This window comes from Neolamprologus brichardi, chromosome 12 (genome assembly GCF_056152115.1).
Source record: "Neolamprologus brichardi isolate AB-2024 chromosome 12, ASM5615211v1, whole genome shotgun sequence".
In the NCBI taxonomy this organism is placed as follows: domain Eukaryota; kingdom Metazoa; phylum Chordata; class Actinopteri; order Cichliformes; family Cichlidae; genus Neolamprologus; species Neolamprologus brichardi.
In genome coordinates this window covers 15,792,320-15,814,342 of record NC_142115.1, presented here as the reverse complement: position 1 = coordinate 15,814,342, position 22,023 = coordinate 15,792,320, and the positions used below count along the sequence as shown (strand labels likewise).

General features: G+C 40.7%; 2 protein-coding genes across 5 annotated transcripts in view; both read left to right on the top strand.

The window, feature by feature from the left end:
* Positions 1–1,275: 1,275 nt before the first annotated feature.
* rhobtb2a (Rho related BTB domain containing 2a) lies at positions 1,276–11,145 on the top strand. Of its 3 annotated transcripts, none has more exons than XM_006784045.3 (10): positions 1,276–1,729; positions 3,411–3,612; positions 3,704–3,807; positions 3,899–4,084; positions 4,187–5,127; positions 5,230–5,348; positions 5,970–6,120; positions 6,232–6,320; positions 7,182–7,287; positions 7,402–11,145. In XM_006784045.3, the coding sequence occupies exons 1-10, from the start codon at positions 1,668–1,670 to the stop codon at positions 7,605–7,607; spliced, it is 2,166 nt and encodes a 721-aa protein (XP_006784108.1). In that variant the 5' UTR covers positions 1,276–1,667; the 3' UTR covers positions 7,608–11,145. The 3 variants fall into 3 exon arrangements, with proteins under 3 accessions (XP_006784108.1, XP_035761124.1, XP_035761125.1); XM_035905231.2 differs by having other exon boundaries at positions 6,214–6,320; XM_035905232.2 differs by lacking the exon at positions 1,276–1,729 and adding an exon at positions 1,745–1,942 and having other exon boundaries at positions 6,214–6,320.
* An 81-nt stretch (positions 11,146–11,226) lies between these two features.
* The window catches only part of pebp4 (phosphatidylethanolamine binding protein 4), a 53,829-nt gene continuing 43,032 nt past the window's right edge, over positions 11,227–22,023 (top strand). Inside the window, exons 1-4 of one of the 2 annotated variants that reach the window (XM_035905091.2) lie at positions 11,227–11,316; positions 12,224–12,277; positions 12,423–12,520; positions 14,130–14,256. In XM_035905091.2, the coding sequence (XP_035760984.1) occupies positions 11,314–11,316; positions 12,224–12,277; positions 12,423–12,520; positions 14,130–14,256 (282 nt within the window). In that variant the 5' untranslated portion in view covers positions 11,227–11,313. The remainder of the gene's footprint in view (positions 11,317–12,223; positions 12,278–12,422; positions 12,521–14,129; positions 14,257–22,023) is intronic. The other variant, XM_006784044.2, reaches the window with a different exon arrangement.

Genomic DNA, 22,023 nt, shown 5'->3' with positions numbered 1-22,023 from the left:
AGGTCAGCTGTAATTTGATCCTCCTGCTTCTGAAACATAGATAACAAACACCAGACTGCATTGTTGTGCTTTCTAACACAGATGACAAAATAACTGGAGCGCTGTGTGGCTGTAAAGATTTCCTGATCTGAGGCTGAGGACAACAGCGGTCTGCCAGGGAGCTGGACTTTAAGGAAGTGCTACTTCACTGACAGTGCAAACTCACTTTTAGTAGGCCTTAACTTTGGAAACCATGGCTGTCAGTACCCATGAGTGAGTTGCTTTTTTTCTTTTGTGCGTGTGTGTTAAATCACTGAAGTTAAACAATAGCTAAACTTCCTGCCAATTAGATCCATTGATATGTTTTTGCATTTAAAAGTCAAAGTACGTGCTTGTGACCAATGTTCCCTCTAATTTTTCATGTGTCTGAGCGAACACACAAACTCCCTGAGCGGTCCCTTGGACCACTGTGCACAGTGGTTCATGAGCAACAGTAGACATGCCCACTGTGGTCACGCCAGCATCGAATCCATCCAAGTTACATGATTTATTAAAATAATCAAATTACAGCATTTACATTTATGTTAGACTACTTTTAATTAACTGCTTTAGCCCACTTACACGGGCGCAGCCAGTCACTTACTGACTAACACTGCAAAACAGAATTGTTAAAGTTTCAATTATAATTTCAAATCAGGTTAGATTTTTTTGTGCGCAGAGACCGTGCCAGCAGTGCGCAATTGCGCACGCGCGCAGCTTAGAGGGAACATTGCGTGACACTGTAATGATGAGGCAAATGTTAACAGTTAACGTATTTGTAGCGATAATGTGAGTCATATCAAAAGATAAAATGTGCACTTCATAACAACTTGTATAAAAGGGACATAGTCTCAAAGGTCTGCTAAAGTCTGTGTATTTCCTTTAATATATTAGTATTATTTCTTAATTTCTATTAGTGTTTAAGCGTTTTTTATTTAGATTATCATTATTTTTTTCTTATTGTTGTGTTTTTTATTTATTTATTTATTTATTTACTTGCTAATTGTATTGAGTACAATCTAACTTCGTTTTCATGGTGTGGTAGTGCCACAATTACAGTGAAATGTCTTAAACAAACAGGAATTTATTCCGTTTTTGTCGCGTATCCGACATGCCTGCAAGTTGCTGCGCGTGTATGGTGTGTGACTGTGCGTGTGTTTTAGTGTACACATACATGCAAAAGTTAATCCCTGGTCTTTCGCCGCTGTGAGTCCACCTGACACACCCCTTCTTACACCACTATGATTAGAAGGGAGCTGATCATTCATGCTTAACGTGTCCGAGGTCTCGCGGGTTGCATGAATTAATCATAACCTGAGCTAAATAAAGTATAAAGTATGAGCGGATCAGTGTTTTGTAATAAATAGGTTTGGGGTTTTCTTTTTTCTTTTTTTCCCGTCTGTGCGCCTGCCTATTATTAGCTACGGAGGCCATCCAGTAAGTGGAGGTGGGTCTATGACGGTCAGGGCTGCAGCTCTGCATCGCACTGTTAGACTTCACCTCAGCGTCCGCGTTTCTGCCAGTGCCATCGGGCTCGTCGCACCGATCCAGAGCACCTTTCCTGAAACATCGGCTATTTCCAAGCCTCGTTCACCTCGCCTTGAAGATGAAGTTAAATACGAGCTGCCGTCAGGTGCAAGACGCATCCGATGGAGCCCTGCTTTTTATCTCGTTCATCGACCAACCCGATGCAGCACTTCCTTATGTTGCGGTAAGGATGGTCGGCAACCGTTATGACCACAGCGTCAGAGTGGTTTTAATTCGCTTATTTTATGGGGGGAAGGCTGGTTTTTGCGATGAACTCGGAGCCGGATAAACAGGCTCAAGAGTCAGTGACGGGGGGTTACATAACGTGTAATGCAGCAGAGCCTCATGACTAGTGTCTCGGCGGTGGAGGGAGGCACTGTTCGGTCCTTCTGGTAGGGTATGCACGTTTTTATCATCCTTGTTATGGCAGATAACCGAGGCTCCTTAAAAAATGTGTTTTTAAGATGATCGACTTAAGGCACTGTGCGTTATATAGTATATCTCACCACATTTTAAAAAGCATTAATTAATTCGTGAGTTGCGCATTGTAGTCTGTAACGGGAAAGGGCATTTGAATGAGCAATTGTAGGGGCGGGGTATCTCTATAGTATCAGACAGGCCCAGCCTAAGGTCAGACTGCGAGTTGTTTTGAAAGGTGAGAGAAGCCTATGGTGATGCGGATTATGCAGTGAATGAAGAGCCCGATTTTTTTATGAATGGCTACAAAGTGACCATGAGGCAAAGAAATCATAGTAACCCATGATAGTAATATTTAGAGCACTGTGTGAACCAAAGTAAGCAAATGATGCTGCAAAAGTGTTTTGGATAGAAAGTCCTTTTAGTATAAGACCAGCAGAAGTTATGCTTCAGAAAGGGAGCTGCTTTTTTTTGCTTTTTCCTGATAGTGGGCACTTGACTTCCAGGTAGGGGTAGCTGGCTTCATTCATAAGAAGGCGGCACTATCTGAGAATATAAATATGAATGGAGGCTATATTCCCGGTCCGCTTACGCTTTCAAGAGGGGGGAGGGGGGGGGGGGGCTCAGATGGAGATTTCTTGTTTATTCGTGTAAGCTCTGCATGTGTAAATTAAACATGGCGTGACTTGGGTTTCAGATGGTTCAAAATCACGTTATGACACTTAACAGTGGTGTTGTCTCTATACATCAAATCAAAAAATAGCATAAATCACAGAGGCTTGTCTGATATAGGGTCTAACACACTGACACCAACCACAGTTCCCTTGGAAACTGGAACAGCGACCTAAATCGTCAGCAACCATTTTCAAGACACAGAAATAGTCTGTTTACCTATTCCTATTGTTTCATTTAGGTGCATGCCACATGCATGAGGGCTGTGATGACTTAAGTTATAGGCTCTGAGGTATAAGGTTGTGGTGCTATGCTTGAGATGTAACGACATGGGGAAAAAAGAAAGGGAATTTTAGGTTTGCTGATAGTTGGAGGAATTGCAGGGATGTGTCACACATGTAGCATTGCATCAGCCTTTATTAAAAGAGGAGCAGTAGCATTTAAACTTATTTAACTCTTTTGAAACTAAGAGTGCCTTTTCTCTACCTTTTAATTAAGGTTGAATAAAACCAACCTATCGCCTAGCTCTGATTTGCTGTATATCTCCCGTCGTTGGTTGCTCAGTACTTTCATTCTTTTCTACATCAGGAACAATAAAAGGGAACTTGTGAATAGACACAAGGAAGTCACGAGGCCATCCCCTGATAGCTCTGCAGGCAGAATTAGCAGTGCAGATGAAACCTTGTCAGTATCTGTCCCTGTAACGTTCATGGCAGGGTAGTATGGGACTGAAAGTGCTAATACACGACTTTCTGCACACCTTTATATTCTGACAGGCCCCAGCTGACGGATTCTGATATGGACTATGAGAGACCAAACGTTGAAACTATCAAGTGTGTGGTGGTAGGAGACAATGCAGTTGGGAAGACCCGCCTCATCTGCGCCCGGGCCTGCAATGCCACCCTGACTCAGTACCAGTTACTCGCCACACATGTACCCACGGTCTGGGCAATTGACCAATACAGAGTATGCCAGGAGGTGAGTAAGAAAGCTCAAATAGTTTGGGGTTTTTTGGGGTTAGAGAGGCTGGTGGTTGTAGAAATACAAATATTTTTTTGGCATCTATCAGGTTTTAGAGCGCTCAAGAGATGTTGTGGATGATGTCAGCGTGTCACTCCGCCTTTGGGATACTTTTGGAGACCATCATAAGGACCGGCGTTTTGCATACGGCAGGTGGGAAAATGTGAAATTCTATGGTCTTTTTACCATCAGTTGCTTTCATCTTACCTGAAATAAGCAAGTTTGCCCTCTGGCTTCCCTTCAGGTCTGATGTTGTGGTCTTGTGCTTCTCAATCGCCAATCCCAACTCTCTGTACCATGTAAAGACTATGTGGTACCCTGAGATCAAACACTTCTGTCCCCGTGCTCCTGTCATCTTGGTAGGCTGTCAGCTGGACCTGCGCTATGCTGACCTGGAGGCAGTGAACAGGGCACGGAGGCCTTTAGCTAGGTACTCAGCTTTGCATTTATCTCTCTATATGCAAGAACCTTCAAGTTTCATGACCGAAAGGTTGATTTACTTCTGATTAACTTCTGATATGTTATTTTTCAGACCAATAAAATCCAGTGAGATTCTTCCCCCAGAAAGAGGCCGGGAGGTGGCCAAAGAGCTGGGAGTACCATATTATGAAACCAGTGTTGTTGCTCAATTTGGAGTCAAGGACGTCTTTGATAACGCCATCCGAGCTGCGCTCATTTCACGCCGCCACCTGCAGTTTTGGAAATCTCACCTCAGAAATGTCCAGCGACCTCTCCTTCAGGCACCCTTCTTGCCACCAAAACCTCCCCCACCTATAATCACTGTGCCACCTCCCCCTACCACCACAGAGGAGCATCCAGCCGGTCTTCTCGAGGACCCACACTGTGCCGATGTCATCCTGGTCCTGCAGGAGCGACAAAAGATTTTCGCACACAAGATATACCTGGCGACATCCTCTTCAAAGTTCTACGACCTGTTTATTATGGACATGCAAAATGAGGAGACCGAAAAGCCCCCTCGGGGTCCGATCTCTGGGCGAGAGCTACTGATGCGTGCCGCAAGCTTTGATGTTTGTGAGAGCAGTGATGATGGAGACAGGGCCAACCTTAGGGCCTGCACTAGTGACGGGACCTTGAAAGACTCTGAGGTTGCCCGGCGGGGCAGACTGCTCTCCTCGTGGAGCCGAGCCTTTGTCAGCATCCAGGAAGAGCTTGTGGACGACCCCATAACGTACAGCCCCAGGCCTATGACTGTAGTCCACATGGACCAGTCCATGCAGCTCGGTCCTTTTCGAGCAGTTCTTCGCTACTTGTACACTGGCCAGCTAGACGAGAATGAAAAAGAGCTAATGCACATTGCTCACATCGCTGAGCTGCTGGAGGTCTTTGACCTGCGGATGATGGTGGCAAACATACTCAACAATGAAGCCTTCATGAACCAAGAAATCACCAAAGCCTTCCATGTGCGGCGGACAAACAGAGTCAAAGAGTGCTTGGCCAAAGGCACTTTTTCTGGTGAGAGCAAATCATTGCATGTATTTGTTTGTCTGCCCAGCTTGAAGTAGAGTGGATGCCAGTGTAAGTGAGGTTTTACTAGCTCTCACTTCTGCGTTGCAGATGTAGTTTTCAAGCTAGATGATGGGACGATCATGGCCCACAAGCCTTTACTCATCTCTAGTTGTGACTGGATGGCAGCTATGTTTGGCGGGCCTTTTGTTGAGAGCTGCACCAAAGAGGTGAGTCGAGGACAGGCTAAAATCAGCCCTGTACGAAACACGTATTCTACATAGTTCAGCATTTATAGTTACATACTCATTACCAGTCAAATCATAAGTGCATTTAATTAGCTTATAATTAAAGAAAGCACACTTGTGTAGCACATCTCAAATACACAAAGTGGCTCGTGTAGCAGACCAATGGACTACGTGAAGTGTGTAAAAAGTATAATTAGAGGACTGCAAATCTGCTGTAATACAATTACACTGGCTTTGTGATCCAAGCGTACTGCAGTTCTCTGAGGCCTGCTAATTGTGCCTGATTCTACTATGAATTAAAAGTACTACAGATTCATAAAACGCCTGATAGAAGATAAAGTTTTTAGATGGTTTGGAATTGAGATTGTGTCTTTTCAAATGATCCATAATGTATCAGATAGCTCTGTAAAGCTATATTTAGATCACCTATGAAACTCACGATGTGTCCCTCTCTTGCTGCACAAAAAGTAAATATTTTTTGTAGTCTGATCGTGTAAAATGTTGTACAGGAGATTCCTTCTCGCTCTTCCTCTCTCTGTGCACACCTGCTGAATCCTTCAGGACCTGAATCATGTTCTATTTTGTATGTTTTCTGCTCCTAAGGTGCTGTTCCCCAACACAACTCGCAGTTGTATGAGGGCTGTGCTAGAATATCTGTACACGGGCCGCTTTTGTTCTCGCTCGGATCTGGATGCAATGGAGCTCATTGTTCTTGCCAATCGACTTTGCCTCCCCCACCTGGTTGCACTTACAGGTATTACATTTGGTATCATTTTCCTGTAAAGTACAGGATTGTATGACATGCAGCCGCAGTGTGCCCTTCCAAGCCGTTGCCTACAGAGAGCAGCTTTTATGTTTCTTTCAGAACTCTACACAGTAACAGTGCTGACGGAGGCGGCGATGATGGGGGCTGACATCGATGGAGATGTGCTGGTGTACTTGGATATGGCCCAGGTAGTGTGACCTGCCAATCATTTCGAGCAGGGATTGTTCTTAATGCACTTATACAACGCTGTGACAAAATAGATTTTATTTTTATTATTAATGAGGGCATTTCTCAGAGGGGTCTTCTCTTGAGGCTAAAATAGTTTTCACAGGCAGTAGGTGGGGAAAAAGACACATTAAATTAAACTGCCCTTACCTAGCTGAAGGATTTTTGGTGCATGAGCAACTGGGAGACAGGAATCATGCTCAGCACTGTACATCATCCTGTCATTAAGTTTCAAATGGGTATATTTTCCATTTACCCGGCAAGCTCATTTTTGCTCATTTTTAATTTATTTGGTGCAATTCACCACTGAAACACAAACATTAAAATGAAATTACATGTTGTTGTACTGCCGCCCGCTTTGCCAGACCAGAATATAGCAAACAAATCAAACTGGTTAGATTTTTTTTGTTTGTTTTCTGTGTTTGTGTTTTCGCTTGTTAGCAAGGAAAATAAAAGGGGTAGATTTGTGGGAAATATATTGGAGAAAGACGGTTGATATATATTAGAATCCATTAGAATCCTTAGAATTTGTTACTTTCTGCTGTACTTTGTTAGTTGCCATGCTAACTGCAGCATGCTAAAATTAGCATAGTAATGCTACCATGACTAAGCTTCTAAGTGCAGTACAAATTTACTTAATGGCTCTGACAAAGAAGTGTAAACAAGATAGTCTAAATATAAGGTCAACTCAAATGGCCTCTGTACTCCAAATATAGATTGTTTTTTTAAAATATGTGCATTTCATGTCAGCAAACCCCAGCACTGCTTTTTATCTCCAAAACAAAACACACAGAGTGATGATATATGACTTTGTGTGCTGACAGTTCCACGGTGCCCAGCAGCTCACTGGCTGGTGTCTTCACCACATCTGTACCAACTACAACAGCATCTGCCGCAAGTTTCCCCGAGATATGAAGGCCAAGTCTGCAGGTAACAAGCATCTGATCAATCTTTAATGCTCTCCTCTCATTCGTAGCGAACACCAGTGTGAGACAGAGAGGAACTAAAGAAAAGATTGTCTTGAAAATATTTATTCTGATTCAGAGAACCAAGAATACTTTGAGAAACATCGCTGGCCGCCGGTGTGGTACCTGAAAGAAGACGACCACTACCAAAGGGCACGCAAAGAGCGCGACAAGGAGGACTACCTGTACCAGAGGAGGCAGTGTAAACGCAAGTGGCTCTTCTGGAACCTTCCTTCTTCCCCTAACTCGAACTCTCCATCTTCTGGCTCATCTGCAGTCATCTGACGGAGTGGTAAGGAGAGGCCCACTCTGCAGCGCGTCAGTGTGGATGCAAGCTCTAAAAGCTCCAGTCAAACATAAGCGCTGCTGGCTAGATACGCCCCAATTATTCAGGCACACAGTTACATTTACTGTTTGCTTACCTCTGCAGTCAAACAGCACTCCAGGTTTCCAAGCTCAGCTCAGTCTAGCGGTCAAAGTAATGAGTTTTGTTTCTTAGATTTTTAGCTTGTTATACGCGAGACTCAAATCTCAGTGATATGAACCTTACTGACAAACAGTACAGTACATCTGGCGCAAATATCACCTCACGTGGATTGTTGTGCATTCTGCCACCCAAGTTTTAAGTTTAAAAAACAGGACTCTGCTGGCACAGAACCTTTCACCCGTGGTGTCATCAGTTACATTGAACTGATAACCAAGTGCTGCTTATCAGCTGCAACAACCAGCAATTCAACACAGAATTTAAGTCTCAGAGATATAACACACAGGATGTAACTATAGCATGGCCTACCTGGAAACAGTTACTCCGATCATGCCTATTATTATCGTGGATGCATAAGTTATAAAATACTGGCAACTTCTACTCATGTATATTTTTGTACAGTCGTTCTATTTTTGAATGTGTACAGCTTGCATCACTGAAGGCGATGCAAGCCTGGACACAATCAACTTGTGATTTGTGTCCTCTTGTCACAAAAGGGCTGTCGTTTACATGAATTGATTCAGTGTCCAGAGACACAAGAGATCCCAAATCAGAGAAAGAATCCGTCTTTTCAGTAAAATGCCAGCAAAAACAAACCAGATCAATAATATTTACTACGTGTCATTCAATGAGGATTTTTATCAGTTCTTCACTGAAGGTTTCCGCTAGTTTCCCACAAAGCTGCATTTCTGGAGTTGAAGAGACCACGTGGACTCTGTGACGGCGATGTGTATCTCTCTCTCTCTCTCTGGTGATGATTTAGCCTTTAGAGATTGATCTTAGTTGATTAGAGGTTGCAGTGGGATATGTAAGACTCGCGCATGCATGAGGCCTCCTCACGGCCCTTCATGTGAATTCATCAGTACATCTTCTACACACCCAGCACTTTCTGGACTCTTCTCTGCAGAGACAAAAACACACACGAACTTCCAGTATTGGCATCCTTTTGAACAGTGTTAAGGACAGTTTGGCATCATGACACACTCAAACAAATCTTTATTATTTCTTTTAAAGGAACTGGGAACTGGCTGCATCGCTAAGATGTTCAAAATGTTTCCAAAACAGTTGTGAAGAGGTTTCAATCAAATCATTTTTCTTGATTTGTTTCGCACGCCTCACAGTATACGTTCAGAGCTGTCATCTACTGTTGTACTTGACTGTCAGAAGGGCTGCAGCATTTCGATCAGCAGTCACGGCGCTCAGTGAAGATGGGTGGTATTGTAAATTGTAAAAAAATAAATATCAACTGCAAGTAACTTGCATCACTCTAATGTGCTGTTACCTAAAAATGTGCACTGCAGGCAGTGAGCAGAATTATACAGTATTACCGAGTAATACACACACTGAATACAGACTTGACTTATCTGACTTGCATTTAGTTACTGTGCAGCTACAAACTTGTTTAATACTCATTGTGTTTACCTCCATTATATATCTTACTATACATACAATTTACAGGCAGTTCAAATATACAGTTGACTACTAGTAAAATAGGATAGTAAAGTAGACACATTGCATTATAAAGATCTACATTCATAAAACATGCTAATGCTATGTAAAAGAATCAGTTTCAGCATTTGCTTTTCAGGCTTGCTTTAATCCATTATGATAATTCTTTTCAACTGCATTTTTAAGTAGTCATAATTAGAGCCAAGAAAAGAGTTTAAAATAATTAAGTGGTATGAATTAATTCAGCGACAAAGGCTAAATGTATTGCTTGTATTAATTCCTTGAGTAATAACTACACTGCATGAACAGAGCCCCGCCAAAATAGATGACATTAATTTGCAGTCGTTTAAAAATGTAACGCATATCAGAGTGGTGGTCCTGGTGTTCGAAGCGGTATCTTTAAATTGCTGTCTTTTATATTAAGTCATCTGTTGTTAAGCAAAGAAAAAATTGAGAACTTTCATTTTTAGGTATTTTAATCAGCAGCAGAGATGACAGCAAACACCAGAAGGCTGATGACCCTCTGATTTTATTCTAATTCTGAATGTTTTTAAGTGCTCAATTATTTGAGTAATAGATAGTGTTTAGATAACTCAAAATACAGTTTAGTGTACTTTAGCAGCAGGAGGGTCTATATTGCTATAGCTTGCCTTGATGGTAGGACTGATGAAGTTCATCGTTCGTTTAGACTTGGTTTCCATTCCTCAGTGCATCGCATTTCTCAGCGAATCTTCTGCTGTTTTGCATCAAGAACACCTCATGCCTTAATGTACAGTGTACTGTAGTGTGTGCTATTGAATGTAAAGTAGTGTTACTGTGGTCACTAGTTTGTTTGCTATATCGTAAGCTACAATGGTGCTCTCTAGGCTATGTGTGTATCTATAAATGTACATAATCCATAATTTGGATATAAAGCAATCAGTCAGTGTGTGATTCGAGGAGTCCAGTGAGTGTGTGTCAGTTTGAACACTGCTAAAGGTTTATGATTTTGTTTGTTTGTTTAAAGCTGAAGGACAAGATTAAAGACTCTGGCTATTAAGGCCACAGTAGACTAATGACAAACCATCAAATTTGTGACATTAACCATGAAATTAATGCAGGGATTTCAAAATTTTGTTTCATTATTTTAAAGTTTCTTTATGTACTCCACTGAGCTCCAATTTCTGAGACTGCATAGTAGCAAAATGCTAAGATAGTGTGGACACTGGAAGCTAGATGGTAACTCTAAATGTAAATACATATATATTTGACTTCTGCAAGTCAAACTCGACATAGCAATCAATACAAGCTATTGCATAGGTTAACATACATACTGTTTTGTACTATGCATAATGAAATGTCTGACTTTGAAAGTATAAACTTGCACTGCTTTGTAGCACCGGGTTCTCTTCAAATTGCATTAAAGGGTACTGCAACATCATTAGATGAAGAAGTAGACAACATCAGGTTAAAATAAAGAAGAAGAAAAATAAGATCATGAATTATAAATTAGTTACTACTGGGGCCCTTTTCCATTTGTTTGGGTGCTAATATCACAGCTGCAGAGAAGCACAAACCAAAGGGAGCTTTAGCAGCACCAGGAATATATATTATATGCTGCACAATCACTACTGCATAGTTTAAGAGGCCTTGATCAGAAATGGTTGAATATTAAATGAAATTTAAAAAAAAACAAACAATAACAAAACAATAACGGAAAAGAAAAAAAACTTGAATGTTTTCTCAGTGTTCAAAACCTGGATGACACTTTGTTTAGTCACCAGGTTTTTATTTTCTTTGTCTTCGTTCTCAAGAGCTGTTTTTATTGTTTGGGAGCTATAAATATGAAATTCTGTAGCATGTGTTCTTGAAAACGTGTAAATAATATTTAATAAATAAACAAAGAGCAACACGTGGAGTCCGGTATGGTGGAGTCTGTTTATTTGGTCGTGTTACGTGAAATTTGTGCAGCCTCATCACACGTCAGAAGGACCGAGACCTGCGCAGAGGCGGCAGCAGCAGCTGAAGCAGAAGGAGGAACCTGCAGCCAAACAAGCCCCAGCCGACAACTTTTGAGACATGGTAATGTTTATGACACATGTGTGCTACTATTCTTAATGCTAGTTTAGATGCCTGCTGCCTGTGTGTAGTTTTATTTCAGGTTAGCTGTCGACTTGCGCAGACACTCCGACGCTCAGTAATACACTGCATAAATATAAACAAGCTAAAATAAGTAAAGGCTAAACTTGTGTTAGTAACACATTAAAAGACATTGGGACTCGCTTTTAGTACAGCCTTGAGCTTACCAGTAGAAAACAAAATACAACGGAAAGCAATGACGTGAAACGGAGATGGGAGCCATTAAAAGTTAAATATAGCATCTAATGCATTAGCAATTCTTGCGGTGTAGCGCGCGACCGGCTCGGTTTAACGACACACGTGACATAAATTAAAAATTTGTGATTGGACAATGACGTTTCCTACAGCCGTGAGGACCCAATTCCGCCTGTGCTTTTTATGCAAACTACGTTATTTTTCTCTTGGTGTGCAAACATGCGTAGTATTATGCTGCTGATGTGTCATCTAGTCGAACAGGTGTAGGTGAGTTTAGATTAAGCTCTGATTGGCTGAGTGTGGCAGCAGGTGATCTAATTGTAAGCAAACCTGATCAAGCACAAAGGACCGAAGGAGGGCGGAGGCATACTAGCTTTGCTAATCAGCTGACTTTTAAGTAAGCGAAGGGGAAAAAGTTCACCTGTCCAGGCTAACTGCAGGTGATTGATTTGTGCTTTTATGTGTGTCTTTTATCAAGATCCTTCTTTATGATTTGAGTTTCTGTTCACACTTAAGCATCAATGTATCAATATGTGTCTACAGAACATTAAAAACTACAAAATCACTTACAGCTGTGGCTCTCCAAAGATATTTACCTCCATCAATGTCTGGCAAACATGACGTTCATCATTGATTTTCTCTTGCTTTTGTGGAGCCACACTGCATTGATGAACAAGCAGAGCAAATAGAGACTCTTCTACATCTGCCGGTATGCACAAGCGTTTTTTGACCTGAACCTGGACTGCCACTCTGTAATTCAATGTTTCTGAGAGCCTGTTGCTGCAGAATAACACTGTTTGACTCAGAATATTTCCTAAATGATAGATGCCTGGCTAATCGCTGTTGTTCTGCAGGCCATACTGGCTCCTATTTTCGGGCTCATCCTTTTGGGGCTGTTCCACACGGAAGCAAAACAACACACCCTCAGCTCTCAGGATGCTTCTTTCTGTCAGTAAGTCATCAATGAGAGCTGTGATCATAGTGTGTTTGCAATGATACAGTTGTTCATATATTTAAAATTTCTTTGAACTGTTCTTTTTCCAGGGTGGAACGGTTGTGCAGCTTAGAGTTATAATATGACAAGAATTAGGTGCATTAGTGTGAGTTTATTTGGGATTTTCTCCAATCCACACAGGGTCAAAAGTATGCATGCACAGTCTTTTCATAAGTGGTGCTGAAGATGCTGCAGTGTCTTTTAACTTGTCCAAGTCCAAGGCCTATTAAGTTCTTGGTAGTGATCATGGTTGACTACAAGTGGTAGTTTGTCTGTCACTGTGAAAAGGATTTGTTTGACAGCATTGGATCGACCAGTACTCAGAAAAATGGGAAAGTCTGAGGAGCTCTGAGAAGGAGAATTGTAGATTTGCACAAGCTGGGAAGGGCTACTTTAGAGCAATTTCTAAAAAACTGCATATTCCAAATTCAAAGAACTGTACTTAAGTACAAGTTATTCAGATGTGTCACCACTTTCCCGTGGTCTGAAACAGGCGCCTTGAGGCGACTATTGTTGTGATATGGTGCCATATAAATAAAATTGAACTTTGAATTGAATTTTAACTGGAAGAAGACCCAACGTGTCACTCTCACATGAGAAGAAATTGAACAACCCAGGAACCACCAAGGCTCAAGCCTGCCATAAACTGGAAACTGATTGAAGCAAGTTTTACATGAGGGGGGTGCCAAACAAGTAAAAGGCCCCTTCTTCAAAGTCACATAAACAAGCCAAGTGACTGCTAGAGAAAAGGTTTATGGTCAAACAAGACAAAGATTGAGCTGTTTCGCCAGGATGACAGGAGGCGTGTTTGGAGGACTGAAAGTGAGGCTTTCAAGCCTAAGACCCATGTACCAGCTGTCAGACATGGTGGTGGTAGCATCATGCTCTGGGGCTGTTTGGCTACCAGTGGTACATTGCACAAAGTAGATAAAATAATGAAGAACGTGGATTACCTCTAAAATCTTCCAACAGCGAGACAGTTGAAATCTGGACACAATTGGGTTTTCCAATAGGACAATCAACCCAAATATACATCAAACTGAATATGGAGTGGCTAAAGCAGGCTAACCTTAACCCAAAGACATCACCTCAACCTGATTGAAAATTGGTTAACTATGCTTAAAAGCCCAGCCTATGCCCGAACACCAATCCGTTTAAATGAATTCTACCTATTCTGCTAAGAAAAGTGTTAAAATATCCAGGCAGTTATTCCAAAGTGTCTGCTACAGGTGCATCTTGCAAAGTGACATTGAAACCTTTTGTGGATTTGAGAAAATCCAAAATAAATTCAAACATGTGCACCGATTCTTGTTTTTTAAAGTCATTAAAGATGAAAGCTGTGCAATCATTCTTACCTGGAAAAACAACAGTTGAAAAAAATCAAATTACTATGACATCTGTGCCCACAATGAGTGGAGGTAAACATGTCACCACAGCTGTATGCAGGCTATATACACTTACCACCTGTGTTTATCTCACAATGTGCATCTGTTCACTTCATCCTTAATACAACATAATACAAAACTGTATAAAATTAGTTTAATTTTAATATGTCTCTTCAATAAAGTGGTGGACTAGAGGTGATCTACCCAGAGCTGGACATTTATCAATGCCTCATAATCCCAAAGAGCCTCAGAGAGAAAGTCAGCCAAGTTTGGAAAGCCCCACAGGTTTACTTCTCTACTGCACAGAAGGTAAGACCTCATTTATGGACTTTCAGAGCAATGAAATACCCCCTTCTAATCCTGTATTTGTGTCCACAGAATAATTATTCCACTGCTGAGAGTTGCGAAATATGAGCATTTTGTCTTATTAGTTAAAGTATTCTGCAGGGAAAATGGTCAGAATTATTCTAGCAGTTATAGTTTGGGGGCAAAGTTAAACATTATATTTTGTCTCTGAAGACAGCGTTAAGTGGGAAATATGCACATGCTTTTTTCCAACACTAGGGGTCAGGAATGAATAAAAAAAGGTTTCATGTGTACCTAAGTGGGACAGCTCTAGCGTTACATTTATAAGAGGCATAATTTAAATAACAGCTTTCTAAATCATAAGTTAAAATAAAGTGTTTTTATTATATATGTATAACAGAACACTTTAACTTTTGAGTATCCCTGTCCTCTTCTGTTACCACAGCTGCACTCGTCATTGTTTCATTGCAGCAACCTCTGTCACCAGAGGGGGGTGCAATTACCCCACACTTGTAAGTCTCTCAAGGAACAATTGTCTCAAACAAAGGTTATGTTGTATCTGCACTTATAGTTTGTACTATCAAATTGTAAAGTTGGTAATATTGCTTGGTGTCCTCATTTCTGGTCTTTGAATGACTAAATGTAAAAAAGAAAAAAAAATACATTACTCATAAGCAACACAATAAATCACCACCCTCAGTTAGGTGTTAGTGGCAGTTATTAAAATGAGCTGCAACAGACAGCAAACAAAGATGTGAATGCTTCTCAGTAATGAATCTCTGACATGATATCCTTCACGAGTTAATAAAGTTTAAGATGAAAACAGTTTTAACTCAAGTTTAAAACACACTAAACACAAGATGAGAACGAAGGATTGTGAATTGTGATTTTTATCAGTACAGCTGAGAAGGATCCAGCCTAAATCACAAGTATTTGATTGAAGCTACAGCTTTAAATTTCTTGTTAGCCTTAATATTTTGGATAAGTTTCATTTGAATATGAATCAGATGATGTTTACTGCTTGTAAGAAGAAAATGACATTAACAATCCATGCCTAAATAAAATTTATATATAATAGACTGAAGCAAGAATGGAAAATGAGGTGACAGTGCACCTAGCTGAGGATGCTTTATTGTTCTCTCCAAATCCTTACATTCAGATGATCTGTGTAGTGAAATTCTCTATGCGATTACTTATCAGTGGATCATTTTCTGTGTAGTTGTGAGCAGTAGATTGAAAGAGACATGCGACCCATTCCACAGAAAGAGCGCTGAAAAATCCTACATCTGTAAATTGAAAACTTAAATTGAAAGCCACCTCGATTTAGGAGCTAGTTTATGAATTTCAGAGCTAAGCAGTCTAGCTTGAACATGATCTATTGCCCTTCTCTTGCCCAAACTCCATTTGATCTATGGTCGTATTATCTGTAATGCTGTCTTACATGATTCTCTTTTATTGCTAGAATCAGTGTCAGACAGCAAAACAGATTACATGTTAGATTAAATCAATACAAACTTTATTTGCTCGGCTTTGAAATTCTCAATTCTCCATTTCTCCTGACACTTATGTAAACACACGCTATTGAAGGCTGAGATTGTCGCCCGTGGTTCTGCGGTTGGTCTGCTGGTCCACCACGCTTTCTGTCACCGTGCCATGCTGCCAGCGCTGCTGCTATTCTCTGCCACACAGCCCTTGTACCCGGTAGCAAGAATACAGAATAGTGGCCGCTGAAATCCACCCACTGTAACACCCACTTCATTACTGGGACGGGATGCATGCCTGCTGAGTAATTGTAATAGAACACAATGGGCAGTAGTCCCATAAACCTCAATCTAAATATGTGCTCATGACCAAAAACAAAAGCAAAGGATCACAAAAACTGCGGATTTCTGTGTCCAAACTTCAGCGCTACTGTTCGCCACTTTGAACTTATGTGTTATGAAAACCTGGCGTGTGTGCTAATGGAGTGTTTTTAGAAATCCTGCTTACACTCTGCATCTTCAGAAGCATCTACCGTGTGAAGTGAGTGGGATACGCATTGGTTCATGTGACTGAACTGAAAACACGGCCGGATTACGCACAGTCTCTTGAGTAAAGGTAAAATGCTAATCAGTGTAGGACAAATGGAGACATTTTAGAGAGAGCTCGGAGTCCAGATTGCTGAAGGCCCCATGTTTGACATGAACGTAGTTTCTTAAATATTTTAACCTCCGAACCTGTTGGTGGTCTAAAACACTCCTCTGTGACTGTAAATTCTTTGGAACACTATTTAGATTGCTTATTGCTACTATGAGTAGTAATAAGCAATTGGTCATTATAGTTTGGCTTTTCTCGACTGTACTCCAGTTGTAATATACAAAATACACAGTGCAGTCACCTTATGATTGGGATCAATTAGGAAATAAGGTCATTACTTTACACTTATAACCTAATTCATTCCTCAAATTTAGCACATAAAGTGAAAGTTGCCTGTATAAAGAGCATTTGAAGAAATAATTGGAACCTGTTACTTTTAGTATCAAGATAAACGTGATGAGTTGGAATCAGTCAGTTACATTTATGTACTGTGGGTCATGCATCAGAGGTCTGTGAGTCAGCTCACTGTATGCACTGTATAACACGTTTTAAAGTAACATTGTGCTACCGTTGCTAAATATCAATGTATATGCACTTTACCAGGTGGTCATTATGAAGAATTCAAGTTTATGCTTTAAAAAGTTTCCTAACCAAATTTCAGAAAAAGAAAATTCAAGTCGTCCTATTTCAAATCTAAACTGTTGTTGTTTCAGTCGATATTAATATCTGCTGCAAATGCCAAAATGCTTTTAGGAAGATTTGATTCGCAGAAAGCAATAGTGAGTTCATCATGTAGATAAATGCTCTTTGGAGAACCAGCAAACTTGCCTGAGGACAGAAAACCTTTGAAATAGAGCTGTGCTTACAGGAAAGAGTAAAGCAAGAGTGAAAATGAAAGCATTTATTATATGAAAAGGATTTAAAACTGCATATTTTGCTGTGTTGCAGGTCACCCAGGCGTGCATTTTGGCACAACAAGAGAGCCTTTAAGTGAATTCTGTCCTGGTTTATTTCAGGCTTTATTGACCATTTGTAACAAGGCAGATTGGATTCATTGTAGTCGTTTTATTTTTAATTATGGAAAGTTTTAAAAAATGTTTTTACATTTATACATGTCCTTACACATGTTTTTAAAAAGCAGGTAAGAAGCCTTTCCCATGGGTCTTAATTCAGCCCTCAGATAAACTTCTGGTCTTCTGTTTTTACTTCCAGTGAAGTACCAAAGCTTTATACGTGCACATGTCTACACCTATATCTCTGGCTGCTATTAATTCAACTAACTAATGTAAGATCTAAAGGCACTAAGGAATAAGTGACATACAAAGCCTGCTCGCACTAATGTTACACAGTTTCACTATTTTGTTTTAATCTGAAGGACATGTTTGTCTTGTGTTTTTTTTTTTTTTTTTAATGAACCAATTAATTCAATTATTTATTTTAGATGTTCTTTTGTGCATCCGTAAGCCTTGTCATGCTTGTTATTACTGACGCTAATGTGTGGTACGTTTTATTTAAACAATTTTATTTATTTATTTTTTACTCTTTATTTCGATGGTCATCTTTCATTGATATAGTTTGTGTAAACAACACAGGCCACAGGACTGCTATCTTTACCACATAGTTACTCCAAAATTGGAGACAGTTTTGGAGTTGTTTTTCTTTTCTTTTTTTTTTTTAGTAAGGACCATAGCCACAGGGCACATTCTTAGACATGGGGGATTTCAAAGCCTTGTTTTTGGGTAGACATTTCTTGCATCTGGTGGATGGAATGAGGGTTTAAACCATTACTGCGATTAGAGCTGCCTCACTATGATCTCTTGAGCTTGCTTACTGCTGCTAATAGCTGTTTCCTCTCTATTTCCCTCTATCTTTTTTCTTTTTCGCTTTCTCTCTTTCCGTGAATGATTTTTATGCTTTGCTAAAACATGTGGGGGCGTTGAGAGAGGATTTAAATGCAACGATCCCCCTCCTCTTTTTTTGGTGAATCTCAGTGTTCTTTTCTGCAAGCCTCTGATGACGACAGGGCAGCTTTAAGCCTGGCAGTGCCCACGGCAGGCTGCCGTCTCAGCGCTGCCCACTCTCCTCTGTGTTGGCATGCTGGAGAAAGCGAGGGTGGGGTTCCTCTCTAACAGACCCTGTCATTCCTAGGAAAGCCTACATGTCCACCCATGCAGGATTCCTGATAGGTCTTCATGTTGGGGATGTGATAGTGGCAAGATAAGGGTTTTTATTTTCCGTAGGTGATGGCCTTGATTCAGCAGAGAATCTAGAAGATGCACATCTAGCTGAACCAACACGGCACTTCCTGCACTTTTTATATAAAGTTGAGGGTCAGTTAGTGAAACATGTACCATCTAATTGCATATTCATTGTCATCGGGTGGGTGTTTTTGGCTCTGCTGGATTAAAATCAGCCTGTTTGGCTGGGATTCAGGGAGTTTATTTCCTTAACTAATGTTCCCCTTTGTCATCATAACACCCCGTTAAGCTGACCCGTATCCCGCTCCATTCAGACACAGCCCATTACTACACAACATGTATGATTCACACAAGCTTCTAAAGAGGGGAAGAATTCCAACCTTGTGCTACTAGGAGTGCTGGATTGATGATGCATATTTATTGCGATGAAGCGAGGCAATAAACCTCCTCCTCGCACAGAAGAAAAATAATTTGCATCTCACGGAGCATGTGTGTGGCATGTGGACCGCTACAGGTGAAAACAGAGGTAGTTATACAGGAAGCTGCGAGGTTTAAGGTTTGCCCTCATTTGGCAAGTCTGAAAAACAAAGAACAGTTTATTTGAAATTATATGTAGACTGTACCTGACACCTGTATATCTCATTTTTACTTCTTTTTATTTTTCATTTCTACCACCTTTTCTTGTTTGTTTTTCCATCCACTGTAATGATAGTATATTTGTTTTTTTTTTAGCTACTCTTTGTACCCTGTTGTTGCAGTAGCGTGGCATTCCTTCACCTTACGTTTGCTCTAAGAGCGTAGGCAGCAGTACTTGTATATAGTGGCTGTGAGTAAAATATGATTTCAATTACCATGAAAATGTATTGTGTTATCAATGGGAGGATAAGAACAGATTAAAGAAGCTCTGGTATGCTCTTACCACTGACAATGGTCAGGCTTATAAGCAGGCAAGCTGAATTTGAGAAAATGATTCACGGTTTGACCAAAGCTCTAAAATCTAAAGCCAGCTCAACCTACCAACATACATTTAAGAGGAACTTTTCTTTTATATTGATTGGACATTTTTTTATTTGTTTGTTTTTAAAGGTCAATTTTTTCCTTGGCAGGAAAAATGAATGCTGTCGTTCATTTTTAAAAACGTAACAACTGAAGACAATGGGCGACAGTTGTGAAATTCGTTAATTAGATTCAAACTTGCCTCAGCGCAAAGGTAATAGCGACGACTTAGCGAAGCAGCAGGTCTTTAATAAAAATACCACCTGAACCTGTGCTGCCTCATTATTATTCAATATTCACACAGAAACTCTCTCTCTCGCTCTCTCGTCGGTTCATATACATTGACTGCGAGATCTGTTCAGAGATTCATAATCTGCATGGGAAGTGCGTCTGCTGTGGATACTTAGACAAACATACAAGATTAAATTTCTATTTATATGAGCCACAGAAACCTAACATTTGCCAGAGAATCACTGTAAGATCTGCAGACGACTCGGTTGTGCTTTGACACAGTGAGAAACGTGCACATTTTCCTTAATGTGTTCTGTCCAGCTTGGGGGGGGGAAGCGGAGGTAGAATAAACTAGAAACTTTCCTTTAAATACTTAGTCGTAGAATATTGCGTCTTAAATATAAAAAGGGTAACTAGAGACTTGAAACTTTCCAGACAGATTTACTGAGGTGCCTATGTGTGAAACTGAGGTAATTGACTCCCCCCCCCCTTTTCTTGGACAGCTTCTTTTGTTTTACGACTAAGTAATCGCAAAGTTATAAGTGATCAAGTGAAGTTTACTTAAGACCCAGAAGCTTGGCTTAGTGGCATTTTGCCCAAAATGTTTTGTGCTTCTCATTTGTGGTCCGGCACAGGGGTTTAGTTACAGCTGTGTCCCAATCCTCTGATTCACCTTCTTTAAGAACAGCTTCAGGGCTGCTCATAATGCTTAACTCTCCATAATGCCATCCCCTTCATCTCCCCAGTGGTCTTATTGTCTTAAACTCGAGATGGGGAGAAAGAGTGTAAGAAGAAAAAAAAAACAGGTTAATACATGTTTGGCTCAGGCAAAGTATCTTTTCAAAGACAGACTCTATTTAAGTTTTTCGGAGAATGTTCTTCTGGTGTTTCTCGTTTCTCCCAACTTGTTTAGTTACACTTTCCTTTTTTCTTCACTGCTTTTTGAGGTAAGTTAGGTTGCGTTTGACATTAGAAGGCTGCTCGCTGTCGTTGCAGTCAGGTCCATTGGCGCGTCGATTGATCTGAGGGAATGATAAAACTGTCTTCCGTGTCAATTTCCTTACCCTGTAGTTTGGAAGCAGAGAAAATGTTATGCAAATGATTTGTTAATCCCTTTACATTATTTGTTCCATTTCTCCCTTTCATTTTCACACTCAATGTTTCTAACACAGCGAGCTGACAGGCGGACACCCTCAGACTGCTAATTCTTAAGATAGCAAAGAAAGTCAGTCATCCGTCCCACATTTAGCATGCACTCGCTTCAATTAATCAATGTGACTTTAATGATTTACCTGAAAACCGATCTTGAAAAGGCCTTCAGCTGTCTACATTTTAAAGAACTTGAACTTTAACCTTTGTTTTTTCAGTTTTGTTGTGCATTTCTTTTTTTACATGCTATCAGCAGATTAACAGTCTCAAGGAAAACATTGACCTGCGCAATTAAAGCTATAAAATCAGCATAAGCAAGATAAGACGGCTGAGCCTAAGCCGAGAGAGCACATGAAACTGTGACCAGTGTTTTTTGTTTTTGTTTTTTTCCTCTCCCCCCCTTTCCTAGTTTTGTTGTCCCAAAGGTTGGTGTTAAAAATAATAAGAAAGAGGTGGGATGGTCTTAGATTCAAGAAGCTTAAAATGCAAAATCTCAAATAAGCCCAATTTTTTCCACCCAATGGCGTTGCGTTTTGGTGGGTTTGTGTTGATCGTCTCAACTGACTCACATGCCACCCCTCCCCAAATAAAAACACTAGAGATTTACGTGGCTTTTCAAAAAATGTATCTAGACATTTATCCAGCTTAATCTTCTTAACATATTAAAGTGATTTGCTTTACCCTGAAGTGGCTGAAGCTGCAAGCTCACCGCCCCTCATGGCACTAAGACCTCAGAAGCATTGTGGACACCTTCCGCTCCTCATAAAGAGGGAGGTGGGCAGAAGTCGACCTGCTTCTCATCTGTGGAGCTGTGGCTGTCCCCGCTGTGCGTCCATTTTACTTTTATTTTTTTGTTCTGTTATTAGTCCAACTGTTGCACTCAGTCAGTGTTCTTAGGCACATGGCTCTGCCAGCACTGCCCACACTGTGGTGTGGAGGTTTGGAGCTCTCAGCTTTTGAGCTGAACTGAAAGAGCTCTCTCACAGAGTAGGTGTTGGCAGGATGCTTTGTTTCTTTCTGTGAATGTCATAAGAGGTATGGATAATGAGAAAACCAAAGCGTAGTGATGGCATGATATATCTGGGTGCCAAGTTTATGCCCGACTGCAGATTTGGGCATT